Raw genomic sequence first — 16,295 nt, forward strand, 5'->3', positions numbered from 1 at the left:
CTCAACAAAAAAACCCAAATTTCCTTAAAATTAACATTTTGCTAAAAAAAATATTAGGCCTATACAAATTAAATTAAATGTTTTCTGTACGAAAAAAAAAAAAGTAGGCCTATAATTTTAGGGTTTCGGGTCATTTTGGCCCTACGAGGGAAGCATTTGTTACAAAGTGTGAGGGAGGGATGAGGGTTAAATATACAGAGGACCTGAGTAACCGTTGCACATGAGACAATACTTAAAAATGTTTTGGGGGGGATTTTTTATGATTGTAATAACTGTATTCTTGTTTTGTTTTTTGCCTATTAACAGGAAAAATTCACAATTGTAAAACAATAAAAAACTGACAAACATAAAAAATAAACAAATACATGGTCTTACTCATTGATAATTATTTATTTCAGTGTAAATGAATAATTAACACTGAAGATTTTACAGCCTGAACACTTTGTACCTAGATTTTATTGCTCCTTTTATTATAGTATGGGGAAAAAGAGTGAGTTCTCATTGGCCAGGTTTCTCTGAAGGCAGATTATTCATTGAAACGATGCAGGTGAAGATCAAGTTGGGTGACTTTATATTGGTATTGTATCCATAGATATACACAATAAAGCCTTTATTATGTATATCAATGATTGTATCTGGCAACCCAAAAGTAAGATGGGGGCGGGGGGTGCACAATCAAAAGGACTGGGGAAAATGAAAAGGCTGTTATCGGTTATGCTAAATGTTTACTGAGGTCCTGATGGAAATCCAGCAGTTTGATCTGAATTCAGAATTCAAGGTTTTAAAACAACTTTGGGCTGGGGAGCTTTGCTGGACCTGGCAACCCCCTTATCAACACCAAACCCACACTTGAAAAAGTGTGACCGTTACCGATCAGTCAGCTGTCTATCACTTGATCTTCCTGAGAGTAACTTGCAGCATGGATCGCTGGAAAGGCAGGGTTGCGCTTGTCACTGGAGCTTCAGTGGGGATCGGAGCTGCGATCGCAAAGTCTCTTGTGCAGAATGGCATGAAGGTGGTCGGGTGTGCCAGAAACCTACAGCAAATAGAGGTAATCCGTTAACGAGCAAACAGCTAACTGTTCCCTGCATACACTTGCGAGAGAAGTAGGCTAAAGTAGGCCTGAACTGACTGAAGAATCGCGTGTTCTTTTTGTCTCGCAGACATTGGCAGCAGAATGTGTCAGCAGTGGGTTCAGTGGCACTCTGTTCCCGTATAAATGTGATCTGTCTGTAGAAGATGAAGTGTTATCCATGTTCTCCTGGATCAAAGTTCAACATCAGGGCATCGACGTGTGCATTAATAATGCTGGGTTGGCTCTCCCGGAGCCTCTATTGAGTGGCAAAACCAGTGGCTGGAGGACTATGATGGATGTAAGTTACAGCGACTTGAAGCGACAAATGATTCATTTCTGCGCGAATTGGTTCTCTCAATGAACTGATTTGACTGAGTCAGTGATTCATTTACGTCATTACGTCCTCTCACATCACGCCCTATTTTAGTCTATGAAACGGGGTACATATTATTTTATTTATTATTAATTGGTTGTCGTTTGTGTTTTGTTATTACTTGTGTATTATTTTGAGCATAAAGAAAATAAATAAACAATCAAAAAAAATATTAAAGTGATAGTTTACCCAAAAATGAAAATGACTTATGATTTACTTAGCCACAAGCCTAGGTGTACATGACATTCTTTCAGACGAATGCAATCAGAGTTATATTAAAAAATGTTGAAGAAAGTGTAACGCCTCTCGCTGTTCAAAATGCTTACTGACGTCATCATTACGAAAGTTACGCTGTGTGTTCATTGTAATGCGTGTGTCCATGTTCAGTTTAATGTATGCACCATGACCGAACCAAAATAAACATTTGCATTTACTTTACAATTAAAAATGTGCATGTTGTTTGAATACAATATTAAAATCATCAGTTTTTTTTATATGTATGTTGATAAAACTGTTCAAAAACAGCATGTTTGTGTAGTAGCTTTTTGCTTTATCAGTCAAGGACTTAGTTTACTCAAATTTCTAACTGACTAAACCAATTCATGAAATAAATAATTTGACCTTTTTTTCAGGTGAATGTCATCGGCCTGTCAGTGTGCACCCGTGAGGCTTACCAGTCCATGAAAGAAAGAAACGTTGATGATGGCCATTTCATTAATATTAACAGGTACAAGAATGTTTTATTAGACTTTTTTTTTGTCTGTATTCAAACTCCATTCAATATCCTTAAATCTCATGGTGTGTTTTAGCATGAGTGGACACCGGGTTGCCAACAACGCGTATACACACTTCTACTCTGCCAGCAAATACGCCGTGACCGCTCTCACTGAAGGACTCCGGCAAGAGTTACGCGAGGCCAAATCTCACATACGTGTCACAGTAAGATCAACACTTTAGGTAACATGATAATTGTATTTCCAAAAGACACTAAGATTGCTCTTTCTTTAACAGTGTATATCTCCTGGTTTCGTGGAGACTGAATTTGCCTACCGGCTCTTTAGTGAAAACCAAGAAAAGGCTGCTGCTTCCTACAAAAGTATAAAGGTATAGACAAATCCTTTTGTTTACAATATGTTGTACATTATTGTTTACACTTTTAAGTATTTAAATGTTATTAACAGTGCCTGCAAGCAGATGACATATCAAACGCAGTGGTGTATGTCCTGAGTGCTCCTCCTCATGTTCAAGTAAGTGTCATCCATTACTGGAGAAAACTATAGTGCTGTAAATGATTGAGATTGTTCATATATGTAAACACACAATCCGATTTCTTGTAATTGCTTTTTCTCTAGATTGGTGACATTCAGATGAGGCCTGTGGAACAGTTGGCTTAACTCGTCAGATAAACAGGATCAGTCTTCGCTGACATCTTAATCAGCTTAAAAGCTCATATTTCAAATAATAATTAGAAGAAAAAACCACTAGTAAATGTCCCTATAAACTGTCTCTGCACTCCAGATCTTTTGAAATGCTCTTAAAGATGTAATATGTAGGATTTTTTCAGCGAAATATACAAAAACCACTAGGGCTGCATTTCCCGATAACGTTGCCTCTTAGCACGGTACGAAAACTCTAAAGGTATAACTTAGGTATACCATTTCTAGGCGTGTTCCCCGAACTATACCTTAGGATGTCGCTTAAGGTATACCGTCTTAAGTGCGACGTTAGCAGGGGCTGTTTGTGGCGGCGGTGCTGAATTGGCTTATATCGATGGCTCAAGAATCGATTATTTACTCTATGCAGGGGTTATTTCACTGCATTATGCGAAAGAAACGATGTTCTTTATAACAGTAGCACTTCACAAAAAGTTGACCTTCCTTTTATCATACAAAATTGCAACTCAATTTTACATAATTCTAGCCTGACAAGCCAGACCCACATCAAGATGTTTGGTCTGGAAACTCACCATAGACAGGGCTCAATCCGAGGAGCGGGATAAACGGTCGTCTTTCAAACTACCTCTGCACGCGATAGGATAGCGCTACACCAACCAGAGCAACGAAGGTGAAACAGAGCTTGTTGATAGATTAAACATTCGCCGTATCCGGTCGGCAAAACTCAGAACACATCTTCCCTTTTTAAGAATGACTTCAGTGCCGTTCTTTTCTCAGAGAAAAGCTTAACTCCAAGTCTTCCAGAGTCGTGGTCAAAGCTGATTCGAAAGACCGCCATTCGCCAGTTTCTGTGTTTACTAGAAGCACGCAAACGCAACTCGGCCGTCGTCATTTTAGCCCCGCCCACCGACTCTATACACGATGTGATTGGCCCGGCAAGAGTTAGGCGAATTCAGCTCAGAAGGGTATTGAGAGTTGCTAGACGACACTCGCGGGCAGATTAAATTTTCTGCCGCTAGGGTGCGTCTAGATTTCTAGGCTAACATAATTCTGAAATAAGTGCATGAACCAGCAATCTCATGCTCAACCGCATCATGAGTAAACCCACTACAATAACTGGCAGTTTGAAAGAGTAATTTATATTATACAATATATTTTCCATAGTGTCTTGATTTACTCCACAACCAGAGATGACTGCCCAGCAGCTGCATCACATTATTGTGTAAATAACTAATTTTTGTTATTGGATGGCCAATATAATCAGCTGCTACTATGGCGGAGAAAAAAGAAAGAAAGAGGAGAGCCGCCTGCAGCTGGATTTCAGAGCTGAGCGGGTAGCTCCGGTTTGTCTCGACAAATTTGGTCCAACAAGATCTAAAAGCTGCTGAATTTGCTGTCGTGGCAGACAAAATTTATTTTGAATAGCAGCTCCTGACATGGTAGGCAAGAGACAAAAATTTTCAAGTATAAAATATTGCACATACACTAAATGGCTCCGCAGACGGCGCCGTCTTTGATTTAGCACAACTATTCGCTGTCTCACTGCCATAGTTTGACCAAACTCCTCCACGATCATTCCCTTTAAATAGGCTCCTAAGCCTCTCCTGTCTAATGGTTTGCCAGCTGATGTACTTTTGGATAATACAATTAAAATCTAACAACCATTAGTGTAATGACATGTTTTTTTAAATGACAATTTTAATCCTAGCATAAAACACAAACAAAACAAAAAAAATTATTGAACACTGGGTGCATATTATAACTTCGGAATTATATTTGTATAGACTGACATGTAAAGAAGCTTTTTGCACAGTGGTGGCCACAAGTGGAATGGACTGTTAATAGTGATAAGGTAAAGCTAAGAGTGGTCCAGACCAACCTTACAAAAGTATGACTTACAGAAGGTATTCTTAACCAAGATCGTTTCAGGAAACACATATTAACGTTAAGGGATACCTTAAGGTATAACTTAAGAATGACGTAGTGTTAAGAAGGTTTCGGGAAATCCAGACTAGGCCAGTGTTCCAGACTAGGCCCATATATTTTGTTTAGTTGAGTTCTTACAATATCCCAAATGTTTCCAACTATTTTTAAGTTTTGAGAAAATTGCTATTTTAACCAAGGAGCCGGGACGTCTGAGGGAGTCGCATGATCATGAAGTTTACATTTAAAAATGATTAATAAAATCGAAATGTTATATAAAAAAGACTAAAATTACTTTTGGAGAAATTATGCAAAGTATGCTTGGTGTTGATGCTGTGTATGCTGTGTCCTTGCTGAATATTGAGTTATGCCTTGCAAAATGCAGAATCGGTGTCATTTTTTGCTTAAAATTATAGGGATGAACATCCACAAATGAACATAAATGTTTTAAAGATTGAGGAAATCTGATGCTTTTAAAAAAAATCTATTTCTGTTCAGTTTAGTGCTTGCAGTTTTGAGCTGCTATATATTTTTATTGATGTGCTAATAAAAAGGAGGTATTTATATTATGCTTTTCTTAAAGTGTTTGTGATGAAACTACAAATAACCTTTTTGTCTTTGAACTGTTGAACAAAGAACTGACAACATTTATAATGCCGAGTAAAATAAATGAATACATTTTATTACCTCACAACATGGCTGAGGACAGGCCCAACGTAGATGAGTTTGCAAGTGCTTTTTATAAAAATTTAATTTTATGTGTAGCCTTTTTTTTTTTTTTTTTTTTTTTATGAAACCCACTCACTTAAAAATGTTGGGTTAAAAAATAATATAACAAGTAACCCAACTATGGGTTGGTATGTCACCTTCCCAACTGTGGGTTATTTTAACCCAACGCATTAGGTTAAAAAACAGTGGGTTAAAAGTAACCCAACGGTTGAGTTAACTTTTTATTTTTATTCATGGTATTTTAATAAATAAAATACACGTTGTTTTCAAATACAGATTGCTTATTTGCATTAAAAAATCATGTTTTAAAATATATATTTTAAATATCAAACTAAATATTGGGGAGTCTAGCATTTAATGTAAATAAACATAAATTAGTACATATTAAATTCAAAATACACAGCACACGCAATACATTCAAAACCTATTAAAACTGTAAAAACAGTACACATTCCAAACCTAAATTTAAAACCTACACTAAATAGAGTAAAACATAAAATGTGTACATACGACAAAAAAGTTAAAAATGAACACTACATTTTAAACTACACAAAAGTGTACAGTAATATTAAATTCAAAACCTATACAAATATGAGTAGAATAAGCAAATTCATAATATAAAATCCTTCCAGAAATAAACAACTTTATTAAAAATAAAAAACGAGAAATAAAACACCCTGTGAGTTCTGTTTGTCCCCAAGCATCAAGTCATGTGGATCTTGGCTTGTCTCAGTGTTCAGCTAATGAACTGTGTTAGTTCCAACATTAAAAGAACAAACAAAGTTCAGTTGGCCTGCACTGTGATAACATCAGCAGTGTTAAATTACGTAAGAGTTACAATGAAGCAGTGCTGTTCTCAATTAAAAAATGTCACTCTAATAAATCCATACACTGCTGTTAAAGAGATAGTTCACAAAAATATCAATTCTGTCACAATGCTGTTTCGAACCTGTAAGGCTTTTGTTCATCTTCAGAACACAGAAAGGCAGTAAAGGTATTAAAGTAAAAGTTTTGGAATGACATGATTCACCCAAAAATGAAAATTATCCCATGATTTACTCACCCTTATAGAAACACTCCGCCGTTTTTAGAAATAGGGCTTATTCAACTTCTTTCCTATTTAGATATGTGGGCAAATGCATTTTTGTCTCAGTTTTAGTTTGGCATGGTCGCCGCTAGCTTAGCTTAGCATAATGAATGGAATCGTATGTTGCCAGCTAGCACCTCCCTCCCCCCCCCCCCCCCCCCCCCCCCAAAAAAAAAACCGCACACATAATTACTTCTTGTGGACTGCGTATTCACAATGAGTACAAATAGCGATGCAGATTAAGACTAGGAGATTTGGCAGATATTGATTTGGGACTATAATATGGGGAAGCACAGGCGAAGCACTGCTACTTGGGCGCAGAGATATCATGCAACACATTGCCATCGCTTTACAGCCGGAGGACGTGAGGATGAGAGCCGCGATATCTCTGTCTTTGTTTCTTCAGTAGAACACAAATGAAGATGTTTAATTCCAACCGTTGCTGTGTGCCAGTCATATAATGGTGTGAATAGGTAACAATGCTATGAGAGCAAAAAAAAAAAAACAAAAAAACATGCTTAGAGAACATGCACAAAAACCCTGCTGCTCCTGACGACACATTGATGTCTTAAAGGTCCCGTTCTTCGCGATTCCATCTTTCAAACTTTAGTTAGTGTGTAATGTTGCTGTTAGAGCATAAATAATACCTGTAAAATTATAAAGCTCAAAGTTCAATGCCAAGCGAGATATTTTATTTAACAGAAGTTCCCTTTCAAAGCCTACAGCGAACGGCCGGTTTGGACTACAGCAGGAAGTGCAGGGATGTAATGACGTCACTAGAACCGTTTGTTGACTAACCCTCCGCCCACAAGAACACGCAAAATAGGGGGCGTGGTCTTGTTGCTCTCCCACGTGGAGAAGAGCGCGCATTCAGCATTTGTTAAGAGGCGGGACCTTTCCGGGCAAAGTGCGCTAAGCTGCTGTCCAATCACAACACGGGAAGCGCTGGGCCAATCAGAACTCGTTACGTGTTTCTGAAGGAGGGACTTCATAGAACAAGGAAATCATCAGGCCGTTTTTAGGACAGAGAAAACAACGCTTTACAGATAAGTAAATTGTGTGAAAAATACTGTTGTTTTTTTTACACGTGAAACATGAACTCATGTTATATTGCACACTGTTAACATAATCAAAGTTTCGAAAACACGCGAAGAACGGGACCTTTAAGACACGAACCGATCGGTTTCTGTGAGAAACCCAACAGTATTTATTTTCTTACCTCACATCCCATCGAGTCTCATCAAGTTTTCCCATCGGCTATTACTTCCGTCTGATAAGGTCAAACTGGTGCGATCATAGAGATATATTATGTAGATTATACATTTACATGACAGTGGTGTACTAAATTTTGCATGACAAGATCACCAATATATCCGGCTTAATCCCTTATCCTAGTTTTGTGCAATAGGCCCCTATTCACACCATTATATGACTGGCACACAGCAACGGTTGGAGTTAAACATCTTCATTTGTGTTCTACTGAAGAAACAAAGACATCAAATATTCATTTTTGGGTGAACTAACCCTGTAATGTATTTACTGCCTTTTTGGGCCTGTCTGTGTTCTGAAGATGAACAAAAGTCTTACAGGTTTGAAACAGCATGAGGTTGAGTAAAGTATGACCATTTTTGTGAACTATCTCTTTAACAGCAGTGTATGGATTTATTAGAGTGACATTTTTTAATTGAGAACAGCACTGCTTCATTGTAACTCTTACGTAATTTAACACTGCTGATGTTGTCACATTGCATGCAAACTGAAATGTATTTGTTCTTTTAATGTTGGAACTAACGTGGTTCATTAGCTGAACACTAAGACAAGCCAAAATCCACATGACTTGATGCTTGGGGACAAACCGAACTCTCAGGGTGTTTTTTTGTTTTCAGTGTGGAGGCAGTTGAACAGAAGACCTTATTTCAAGCACTGCCTCTGCCCCATTTGGGAGTTTTTGTAGCATGCAAACCTGCCTATATCTTGCCTAAAACCTATATCCAGAGGATGTCCTTCAACACATTGCTGCCTCATTAAGAACTTTGATCATCATAATTTGCATTTGTTTTGCTACTTAAGGTATTTACAACACATCAATGCATACAGTTGTTAATAAAGTTTATTTCTGGAAGGATTTAATATTAGGAATTTGTGTATTCTGCCCATATTTGATATTACTGTACACTTTTGTATAGTTTAAAATTTAGTGTTCAATTTAATTTTTTATGCTGTATGTACACATTTTATGTATGTTTGGGTAAATTACCCCATGATATACTCACTCTCAAGCCATCCTAGGTGTATATGACTATATTATTTCAGACAAACACAATCAGAGTTGTATTAAAAAATATAATTGCTCCAAAATTTGACGCCTAAAAAAGTAAACCACATGGCTCCACTGACTCATAAAGGCCTTCTGAAACGAATCAATGGGTTTTTGTAAGAAAAATATCCATATTTAAAATGTTATAAACTAAATAGCTTATGGCACATTGCCTATTCAAGTCGATTTACACTACAAGAGTAACCCCTGATGCGATATATGACAGGATGGAGGAGAAACGTTAGCTTTGACACCTCGCAGTTGAAAATATATATCGAAATCCTCCAACATTTCTCTTAAAAATTCTCATTTTAGACTTCTAACTGGTGTATTGTTTTGCTCTATCATCTACGTTCGTCAATAATTCATGCATCAGGTCAAGGGTTACTCTTTAGGTATAAATCGATTCATACGGCCATCTGTTGTATCTTATTATACCGTAGTTTATAAAATTTTAAATATGGGCATTTTTCTTACACAAATCGCGTTTGAAGATCTTTATTAACCCTCTGAGCCATATGGATTACTTTATGATGGAGGCATTTTTTTGGCCTTCAAAATCTCATCCTCCATTTTTGGAAGAGCCAGGACATTTTTAATAGATTATATTTGTCTGACAGAACAAAAAACCATATACACCTAGGATGACTTGAGGGTGAGTATTTCATCGGAGTAATTTTCATTTTAGGGTGAACTATCCCTTTAATGAAATAATTTTCATTTTTGGATGAACTGATGGGTTGTAATACTCCATGGATATTTCTATCTGAGTGACTTACATTTTGATTCATTTCAAGACAGCAGCAGCACATTTGAACTGTGTATTGATCACTTTGATAGCCTTGTTTGTTTAGTATTTGCTAGTATTAGTTTGTCCTATTGTTTGTACAGTTGCAATATCTCGGAGTCGTTTGCATTGTCCTATTCCATTCACAATTACAGTCGAATCGGAAGTGCATTGCTATTGGCTAGATTTTCAGGGAGTGTTCGTTTATATAAGGGATTGCAGTTAGGATCAGGCAGCAACTCTTCTGGGAGTTGTGTGAACTTGCAGCATGGATCGCTGGAAAGGCAGGGTTGCGCTTGTCACTGGAGCTTCAGTGGGGATCGGAGCTGCGATCGCAAAGTCTCTTGTGCAGAATGGCATGAAGGTGGTCGGGTGTGCCAGAAACGTGAAGCAAATTGAGGTAATTATACAGCCATATGAGGAATAAGTTTTGCTTTGGTCGCCTACTGGTTTGCTGACGAAAGGAAAACGGCACTGTGTGGAAATTTAAGGTAATGAATATGTTAAAGACGCACAGAGAGAGTCTGCGTTTATTATTATTAAATAGGCTATTGATATCATTTGTATCAGCATAGCCCACTAACTCTCGTGTAAAAGTGCCCACCCTCACTTTAGCAAAATTGTCCAAGATTTTTAAATAAAGTATGGTAGTACAACAGCATTAATAATGGGTTTGAGCTTTTAAACCATGATGAGGCTATAAATCTAAAAATAAAAAAAATCTCTTTCCTTTCACAGACATTGGCAGCAGAATGTGTCAGCAGTGGGTTCAGTGGCACTCTGTTCCCGTATAAATGTGATCTGTCTGTAGAAGATGAAGTGTTATCCATGTTCTCCTGGATCAAAGTTCAACATCAGGGCATCGACGTGTGCATTAATAATGCTGGGTTGGCTCTCCCGGAGCCTCTATTGAGTGGCAAAACCAGTGGCTGGAGGACTATGATGGATGTAAGTCATTTGACAGGAACACAAATAAGTAGGTATACTTGATCTGCCAATGTGCAAGGGTTAGTTCACCCAAAAATTCTGTCATTAATTTGCTCACACTCATGTCATTCCCAACCCGTAAGTCCTTCATTCATCTTCGGAACATAAATTAAGATATTTTGATAACACTTTACAATGCACAGATAATGAGTTAATGTATTACTAATGGTGAACTAACATTTCTTAATGATTGCTGCATCAGAAACTAATGAAAAGTCTACATGATTAATAGATTAAGTGATCATTAAATTGTTAGTTAAATGTGTCATAATGTATTAATTTCTTAATAACATTTTATATTACGAATTTAAATTAACATGTTCATTACCACGACAGGTCAAAGCCATGCATTTCTACTTCAAGTTGTCTTCTTTAATTAATCATTAGCTAATGATTTATAACGGTATCATTATGTTATGACTTTACTTGTTGGGGCACATGACTATTAACTCATTCAAAATGAATCCAAAACCCATAACCACAATTACATATTACTTAATCAATTAGTTAATAGTCATGTGCCCCAACAAGTAAAGTCATAACATAAATCATGATTAATCTATTAATCATGTAGAATCTTCATTAGTTGCTGATGCAGTAATCATTAATAAATGGGTTAGTTCACCATTAGTAATACATTAAGGGGGGGGGGGAATGCTGTTTCATGCTTTTTACACTGTTAAAGACTTGGATTCCCATCCTAAACATAGACAAAGTTTCAAAAACTAATGTTGGACGTTTGATGGAGTATTTTTGTGTTAAAAATATTGCTTCCGGTTTCTCACAAGTTTCGGAGAGTTTTTTTCGAGTATGGGTCTACTTGACGTTAATAGACCAGAAGGTCCTTGTATGGGCCGTACGGGCTCTTCTCCCGGTAGGGTGCGTGCGCGCGTGACTAGCGCGAGAGAGGAAATGCACGCCCGTAAACACTCTCTCGGCTGCAGATCCAGTTGTCCGTGAACACTAATGTCGGTTATAGTCCGTGCCGCGCTCCACTTCACTCCTCCACTTTGACATTAAGAGACTTCAACGCTTCAGCACAGCATTCCAGGAAGGCAGCGCTGCATTTGAACCGATTTGAACGCAGAAATGCTTCAGTCGCATCGCAAAGTGGATCTCCACACTCCAAGAAGTGTGTTTTTGACGGAGCCATCTCAGCGATAAAGGTACGGTCCTGCTTTGGAAGCAGCCGGGATAGTAAAACTGCTTCAAATGTCTGTGCTGTTGCTTATCGTCGCGTATGTAAACATCAGTAAACGACACGATCGCGTGCTTCATCATTCAAATGCGCTAACGGACTTCATTGCTGTTCTATTTATAACGTTACACTAGTCTGACATGCAAAACCGTTTTGCATGCTACTAAGGTTTGGTCGCATACAATAGTCCATAAACCGAATCATGTCCTCATAAACTGAGAGTAAAGACACACAAATGTTGACAGGCCACTAAATACAGTACATACCACAGAGACGGACGTCCTGCTGTTGCTGTTTCTATTTCGTCATTCTTTAGCTCCGCCCACACGATACGCCTCCAGGCGCTCGTTTTTTTCCGGAAAGACTCGGTACAGCCCATATTTCTTTTACAAATATAATAAAACGGAGTTTTCGGAGATATGAAGGATGCAATACTACTCTAGAGGTACTCAAGATTGACATGAGATTGACTGAAACTGAGTGTTTCACCCCCCCATTAACTCATGATTATCTGTGCATTAATTAAGCATGAATTAATGCATATTAGTGCATTATTCAAGGTAAGCTGGCGTTCTGACGTAGAACTCTGAAGAGTTGCACTGTTTAAACTACGTCAACAGCGTAAAAGTTTGACATGGACAAGAAGAAATTGTTAAATAAAGTGGTTATTTGGGGGGGGGGTGCACAAAATGTCTTCTCGTCACTTAATAAAATTGAGTTTGAACCACTGAAGTCGCATGAACTAGATTAACAATGTTTTTATACCTTTATGGGCATTGAAAGAGGTCATTAAATTGCTCTCATATTTCATCAGAAGTGTGCACATGATGTTAGTCATCTCAACACAAATCTTTCAGGTGAATGTCATCGGCCTGTCAGTGTGCACCCGTGAGGCTTACCAGTCCATGAAAGAAAGAAACATTGATGATGGCCATTTCATTAATATTAACAGGTACAGTGTAATATTATTCCACCTTTTTATGCATTTTCATGTTCATGTCTAGGCACCAGGGAATTCAGCATCTTAAAAAATATGTGTTTTAGTATTTGTGGACACCGGGTGATCAACAACCCTGACGCACACTTCTACACTGCCACCAAATACGCCGTGACCGCTCTCACTGAAGGACTCCGGCAAGAGTTACGCGAGGCCAAATCTCACATACGTATCACAGTAAGATCAACACTTTATTAATGTAATATGATTAATACTTGTTTGGCACTAAGATCACTCTTTCCTTAACAGGATATATCTCCTGGTTTAGTGGAGACTGAATTTGCCTACCGGTTTTTTAGTCAATCCCCAGAAAAGGCTGCTGCTTCATACAAAGATGGAAAGGTATAGACACATTTTCATTCCTTTCTACACGTTTTAGGTCATCATGTACATGTTTAAATATTTAAATATCATATTTACAGTGCCTGCAAGCAGCTGATATAACCAAGGCAGTGGTGTATGTCCTAAGTGCTCCTCCTCATGTCCAAGTAAGAATCATCCATTACTATTTTGCAGTTAATAGTGTGAATTCACAGTCTTCTGTTAAAATTTTCTGATGAAAGATATTTTGGGGATGAAATGAGCCTCATACGATAACATTGAGAAGAATTAAATATGTAGGACATTTCCCAGGTAAAATCTTTTTTTAATAGTTAATTTATTTTTAAATATATATTTTTTTCTTTCTCTCTAGATTGGTAACATTGAGATAACGCACATTGAGCAGTTGATGTAAAGAAGACATAAACAGGATCAGACGTCTCTGACACCTTGTTGCAATAAACAAGTACAAAACACTAATCTTCCTCACCGTGAAGTAACCTTTCAAAGTATATTGTTTATTTTACTGTTTTATTTGCTATGAATGTGCATTTACTATTGAAAATGTTGCTAGGAAGACTACAAATTTAGAAACGAAATACAGTTGGTTCTGTCTTAATTAAATATTAAAACAATGATCAGTTTTGTAAATTGCAGAATCAGTAACACTTTCTATGCTTGACATATTAATCAACATTTACAGACAAAGATCAGGGTAACAATGCATCATTGGCTTGTTCAACCATTTACCTCTGTTTAATGGGTAAAGAAAATCATATGAGTTGGAACACCATGAGTGTGTTTGTGTGAAGAAATAGCTCTTTACTCTTTCTTGCTTTGTCTGCTTTCCTCTTAAATCAAGTGTGACAGCTGCTAAAAGTACGGACAGTGCTGCCAACGTTTATCGTGGCAAAAGCTGAAAACAAAACCTTTATGAATGATTTAACTTGTTGAATATAGTTGAGGTTAGTGAAAGTCTGACACCTTGCTTTCCTTCAAAAAGAGTTGTGTACTATAGTAAAGAAATGTATTAAAACGAATGTTGCTTTCCAATGTCTTAATGATGAAAATTACAATCATTCAACTGATGTTTGCTCGATTTTAAGACTCTGTTGCTGCTCTTGGTCCAATGTTTCCTCATGCATGATTGGCATCTCAAGGAAAATTACCTAGCAACCAGAAATGTTCCGTCCACAGTATGTGTGTGTGTTAACCCTTTAACTCTCACCCCTAGAAGGAGCCAATGAAAAAAAAAAAATTCTTAAAATTCTTATTATTGAACATATGAAAAATGACCTCAGGCATTTTTTTGTTAAAAAAAGAAAACGTTTTTAACTATAAGATTTTAAAATCTACCGTACGGTTGAGATGTCAGTTTTGTAAATCTTATTTTACATTAACAGTAGTTTATGATGTTTTTTGAATGTTGAATGAAACTTGTAACAATGTTAGTACAGTATATATTTATTGTACTATATATACAACCAATCAGGCATAAAATTATGACCACCTTCCTATATTGTGTTGGTCCCCATTTTGCTGCCAAAACAGCCCTGACCCGTCGAGCCATGGACTCCACTAGACCACACAAGGTGTGCTGTGGAATCTGGTACCAAGATTTTAGCAGCAGATCTTTTAAGTCCTGTAAGATTTATTGTACTATATATACACAGATTCGGCATAACATTATGACCACCTTCCTATATTATGTTGGTCCCCATTTTGCTGCCAAAACAGCCCTGACCTCTCAAGCCATGGACTCCACTAGACCCCTGAAGGTATGATGTGGTATCTGGCTCCAAGATGTTAGCAGCAGATCTTTTAAGTTGCACTGTTGCGTCTCTATGGATCAGACTTGTTTGTTCAGCACATCCCACAGATGCTCGATTGGATTGAGATCTGGGGAATTTGAAGGCCAAGTCAATACCTCAAACTCGGTTGTTGTGCTCCTCAAATCATTCCTAAACCTTTCGTGCTTTGTGTCAGGAGCATTATCCTGCTGAAAGTGCCACAGCCACCATGAAAGGCTGAACATTGTCTCAGCAATGCTTAGGTAGGTGGTATTGGCCAAAGTAACATCCACATGGATGGAGGACCCAAGGTTTCCCAGCAGAACATTGCCCAAAGTATCACACTGCCTCCGCCAGCTCGCCTTCTTCCCATAGTGCATCCTGGTGCATTGTGTTCCCCAGGTAAGCCACGCACACACACCCGGCCATCCACGTGATGTAAAATAACACGTGATTCCTCAGACCAGGCCACCTTCTTCCATTGCTCCGTGGTCCAGCTCTGATGCTCATGTTGGTGCTTTCGGCAGGGTCAGGGGTCAGAGGTAACCTAACTGGTCAGCAACTATGCGCCCCATACACAACAAACTGAGATGCTCTGTGTATTCTGACACCTTTCTATCAGAACCAGCATTAACTTCTGGAGCAGTTTGAGCTCCAGTAGCTCGTCTGTTTGATCAGACCACACGGGCCAGCCTTTGCTCCCCACATGCATCAATGAGCCTTGGCCGCCCATGACCCTGTCACCAGTTCACCACTGTTCCTTCCTTGGAGTACTTTTGATAGACACTAACCACTGCCAGTGGTATTGGGGGAACACCCCACAATAGCTGCAGGTTTGGAGATGCTCTGAGCCAGTCCTCTAGCCAACACAACTTGGCCCTTGTAAAACTCGCTCAAATCCTTGCTTGCTACATATGCCCATTTTTCCTGCTTCTAACAAATCAACTTTGAGGACAAAATGTACACTTGCTGCCTAATATATCCCACCCACAAATAAGTGCCGTGATGAAGAGATAATCAGTGTTATTCATTTCACCTGAATAACAGGTCATAATGTTATGCCTGATCGGTGTTTGTGTGACTAATATTATTGTCTGCATAATATACTATGTCTGCTCGATGAAAACAATAAAATATCCCAATGGACATCCTTATAATCCACTCTCAGAAGGCCCTATTGTCACACTTGAGTCTGTCCTACTATCTGACTATTTTATCCCTTTACAGACATATCAACCATACGGTCACGCATACTTTTGGAAAATTATGGCAAACAGGTGTTTATGTATTTTTCTTGTATTTTGCCATATTTTTATT

At 38.0% G+C, this 16,295-nt stretch overlaps 2 protein-coding genes across 2 annotated transcripts; both read left to right on the plus strand.

Moving 5' to 3' along the window:
• Positions 1 to 772: 772 nt before the first annotated feature.
• Positions 773 to 5,402, plus strand: dhrs11b.1 (dehydrogenase/reductase 11b, tandem duplicate 1). Its single transcript, XM_067451066.1, has 7 exons — positions 773 to 1,051; positions 1,164 to 1,373; positions 2,081 to 2,175; positions 2,258 to 2,387; positions 2,460 to 2,552; positions 2,630 to 2,695; positions 2,801 to 5,402. The coding sequence occupies exons 1-7, from the start codon at positions 920 to 922 to the stop codon at positions 2,840 to 2,842; spliced, it is 768 nt and encodes a 255-aa protein (XP_067307167.1). The 5' UTR covers positions 773 to 919; the 3' UTR covers positions 2,843 to 5,402.
• Positions 5,403 to 9,917: 4,515 nt separating this feature from the next.
• On the plus strand, positions 9,918 to 14,456 carry LOC137084689 (dehydrogenase/reductase SDR family member 11-like). Its single transcript, XM_067451067.1, has 7 exons — positions 9,918 to 10,085; positions 10,424 to 10,633; positions 12,728 to 12,822; positions 12,915 to 13,044; positions 13,117 to 13,209; positions 13,290 to 13,355; positions 13,562 to 14,456. Exons 1-7 carry the CDS (start codon positions 9,954 to 9,956, stop codon positions 13,601 to 13,603), a joined length of 768 nt encoding a protein of 255 aa, XP_067307168.1. The 5' UTR covers positions 9,918 to 9,953; the 3' UTR covers positions 13,604 to 14,456.
• Positions 14,457 to 16,295: the final 1,839 nt, after the last annotated feature.

The sequence above is a fragment of the Pseudorasbora parva genome, chromosome 8 (genome assembly GCF_024679245.1).
Source record: "Pseudorasbora parva isolate DD20220531a chromosome 8, ASM2467924v1, whole genome shotgun sequence".
Lineage (NCBI taxonomy): Eukaryota > Metazoa > Chordata > Actinopteri > Cypriniformes > Gobionidae > Pseudorasbora > Pseudorasbora parva.

Coding starts and splice junctions, on each gene's coding strand:
- LOC137084689 (XM_067451067.1), top strand. CDS start 9,954: ATGGATCGCTGGAAAGGCAGGGTTGCGCTTGTCACTGGAGCTTCAGTG. Junction 13,045..13,116: donor AATCTCACATACGTATCACA/GTAAGATCAACA, acceptor TTTCCTTAACAG/GATATATCTCCTGGTTTAGT. Junction 13,210..13,289: donor CTTCATACAAAGATGGAAAG/GTATAGACACAT, acceptor TCATATTTACAG/TGCCTGCAAGCAGCTGATAT.
- dhrs11b.1 (XM_067451066.1), top strand. CDS start 920: ATGGATCGCTGGAAAGGCAGGGTTGCGCTTGTCACTGGAGCTTCAGTG. Junction 1,052..1,163: donor GAAACCTACAGCAAATAGAG/GTAATCCGTTAA, acceptor TTTGTCTCGCAG/ACATTGGCAGCAGAATGTGT. Junction 2,176..2,257: donor CATTTCATTAATATTAACAG/GTACAAGAATGT, acceptor GGTGTGTTTTAG/CATGAGTGGACACCGGGTTG.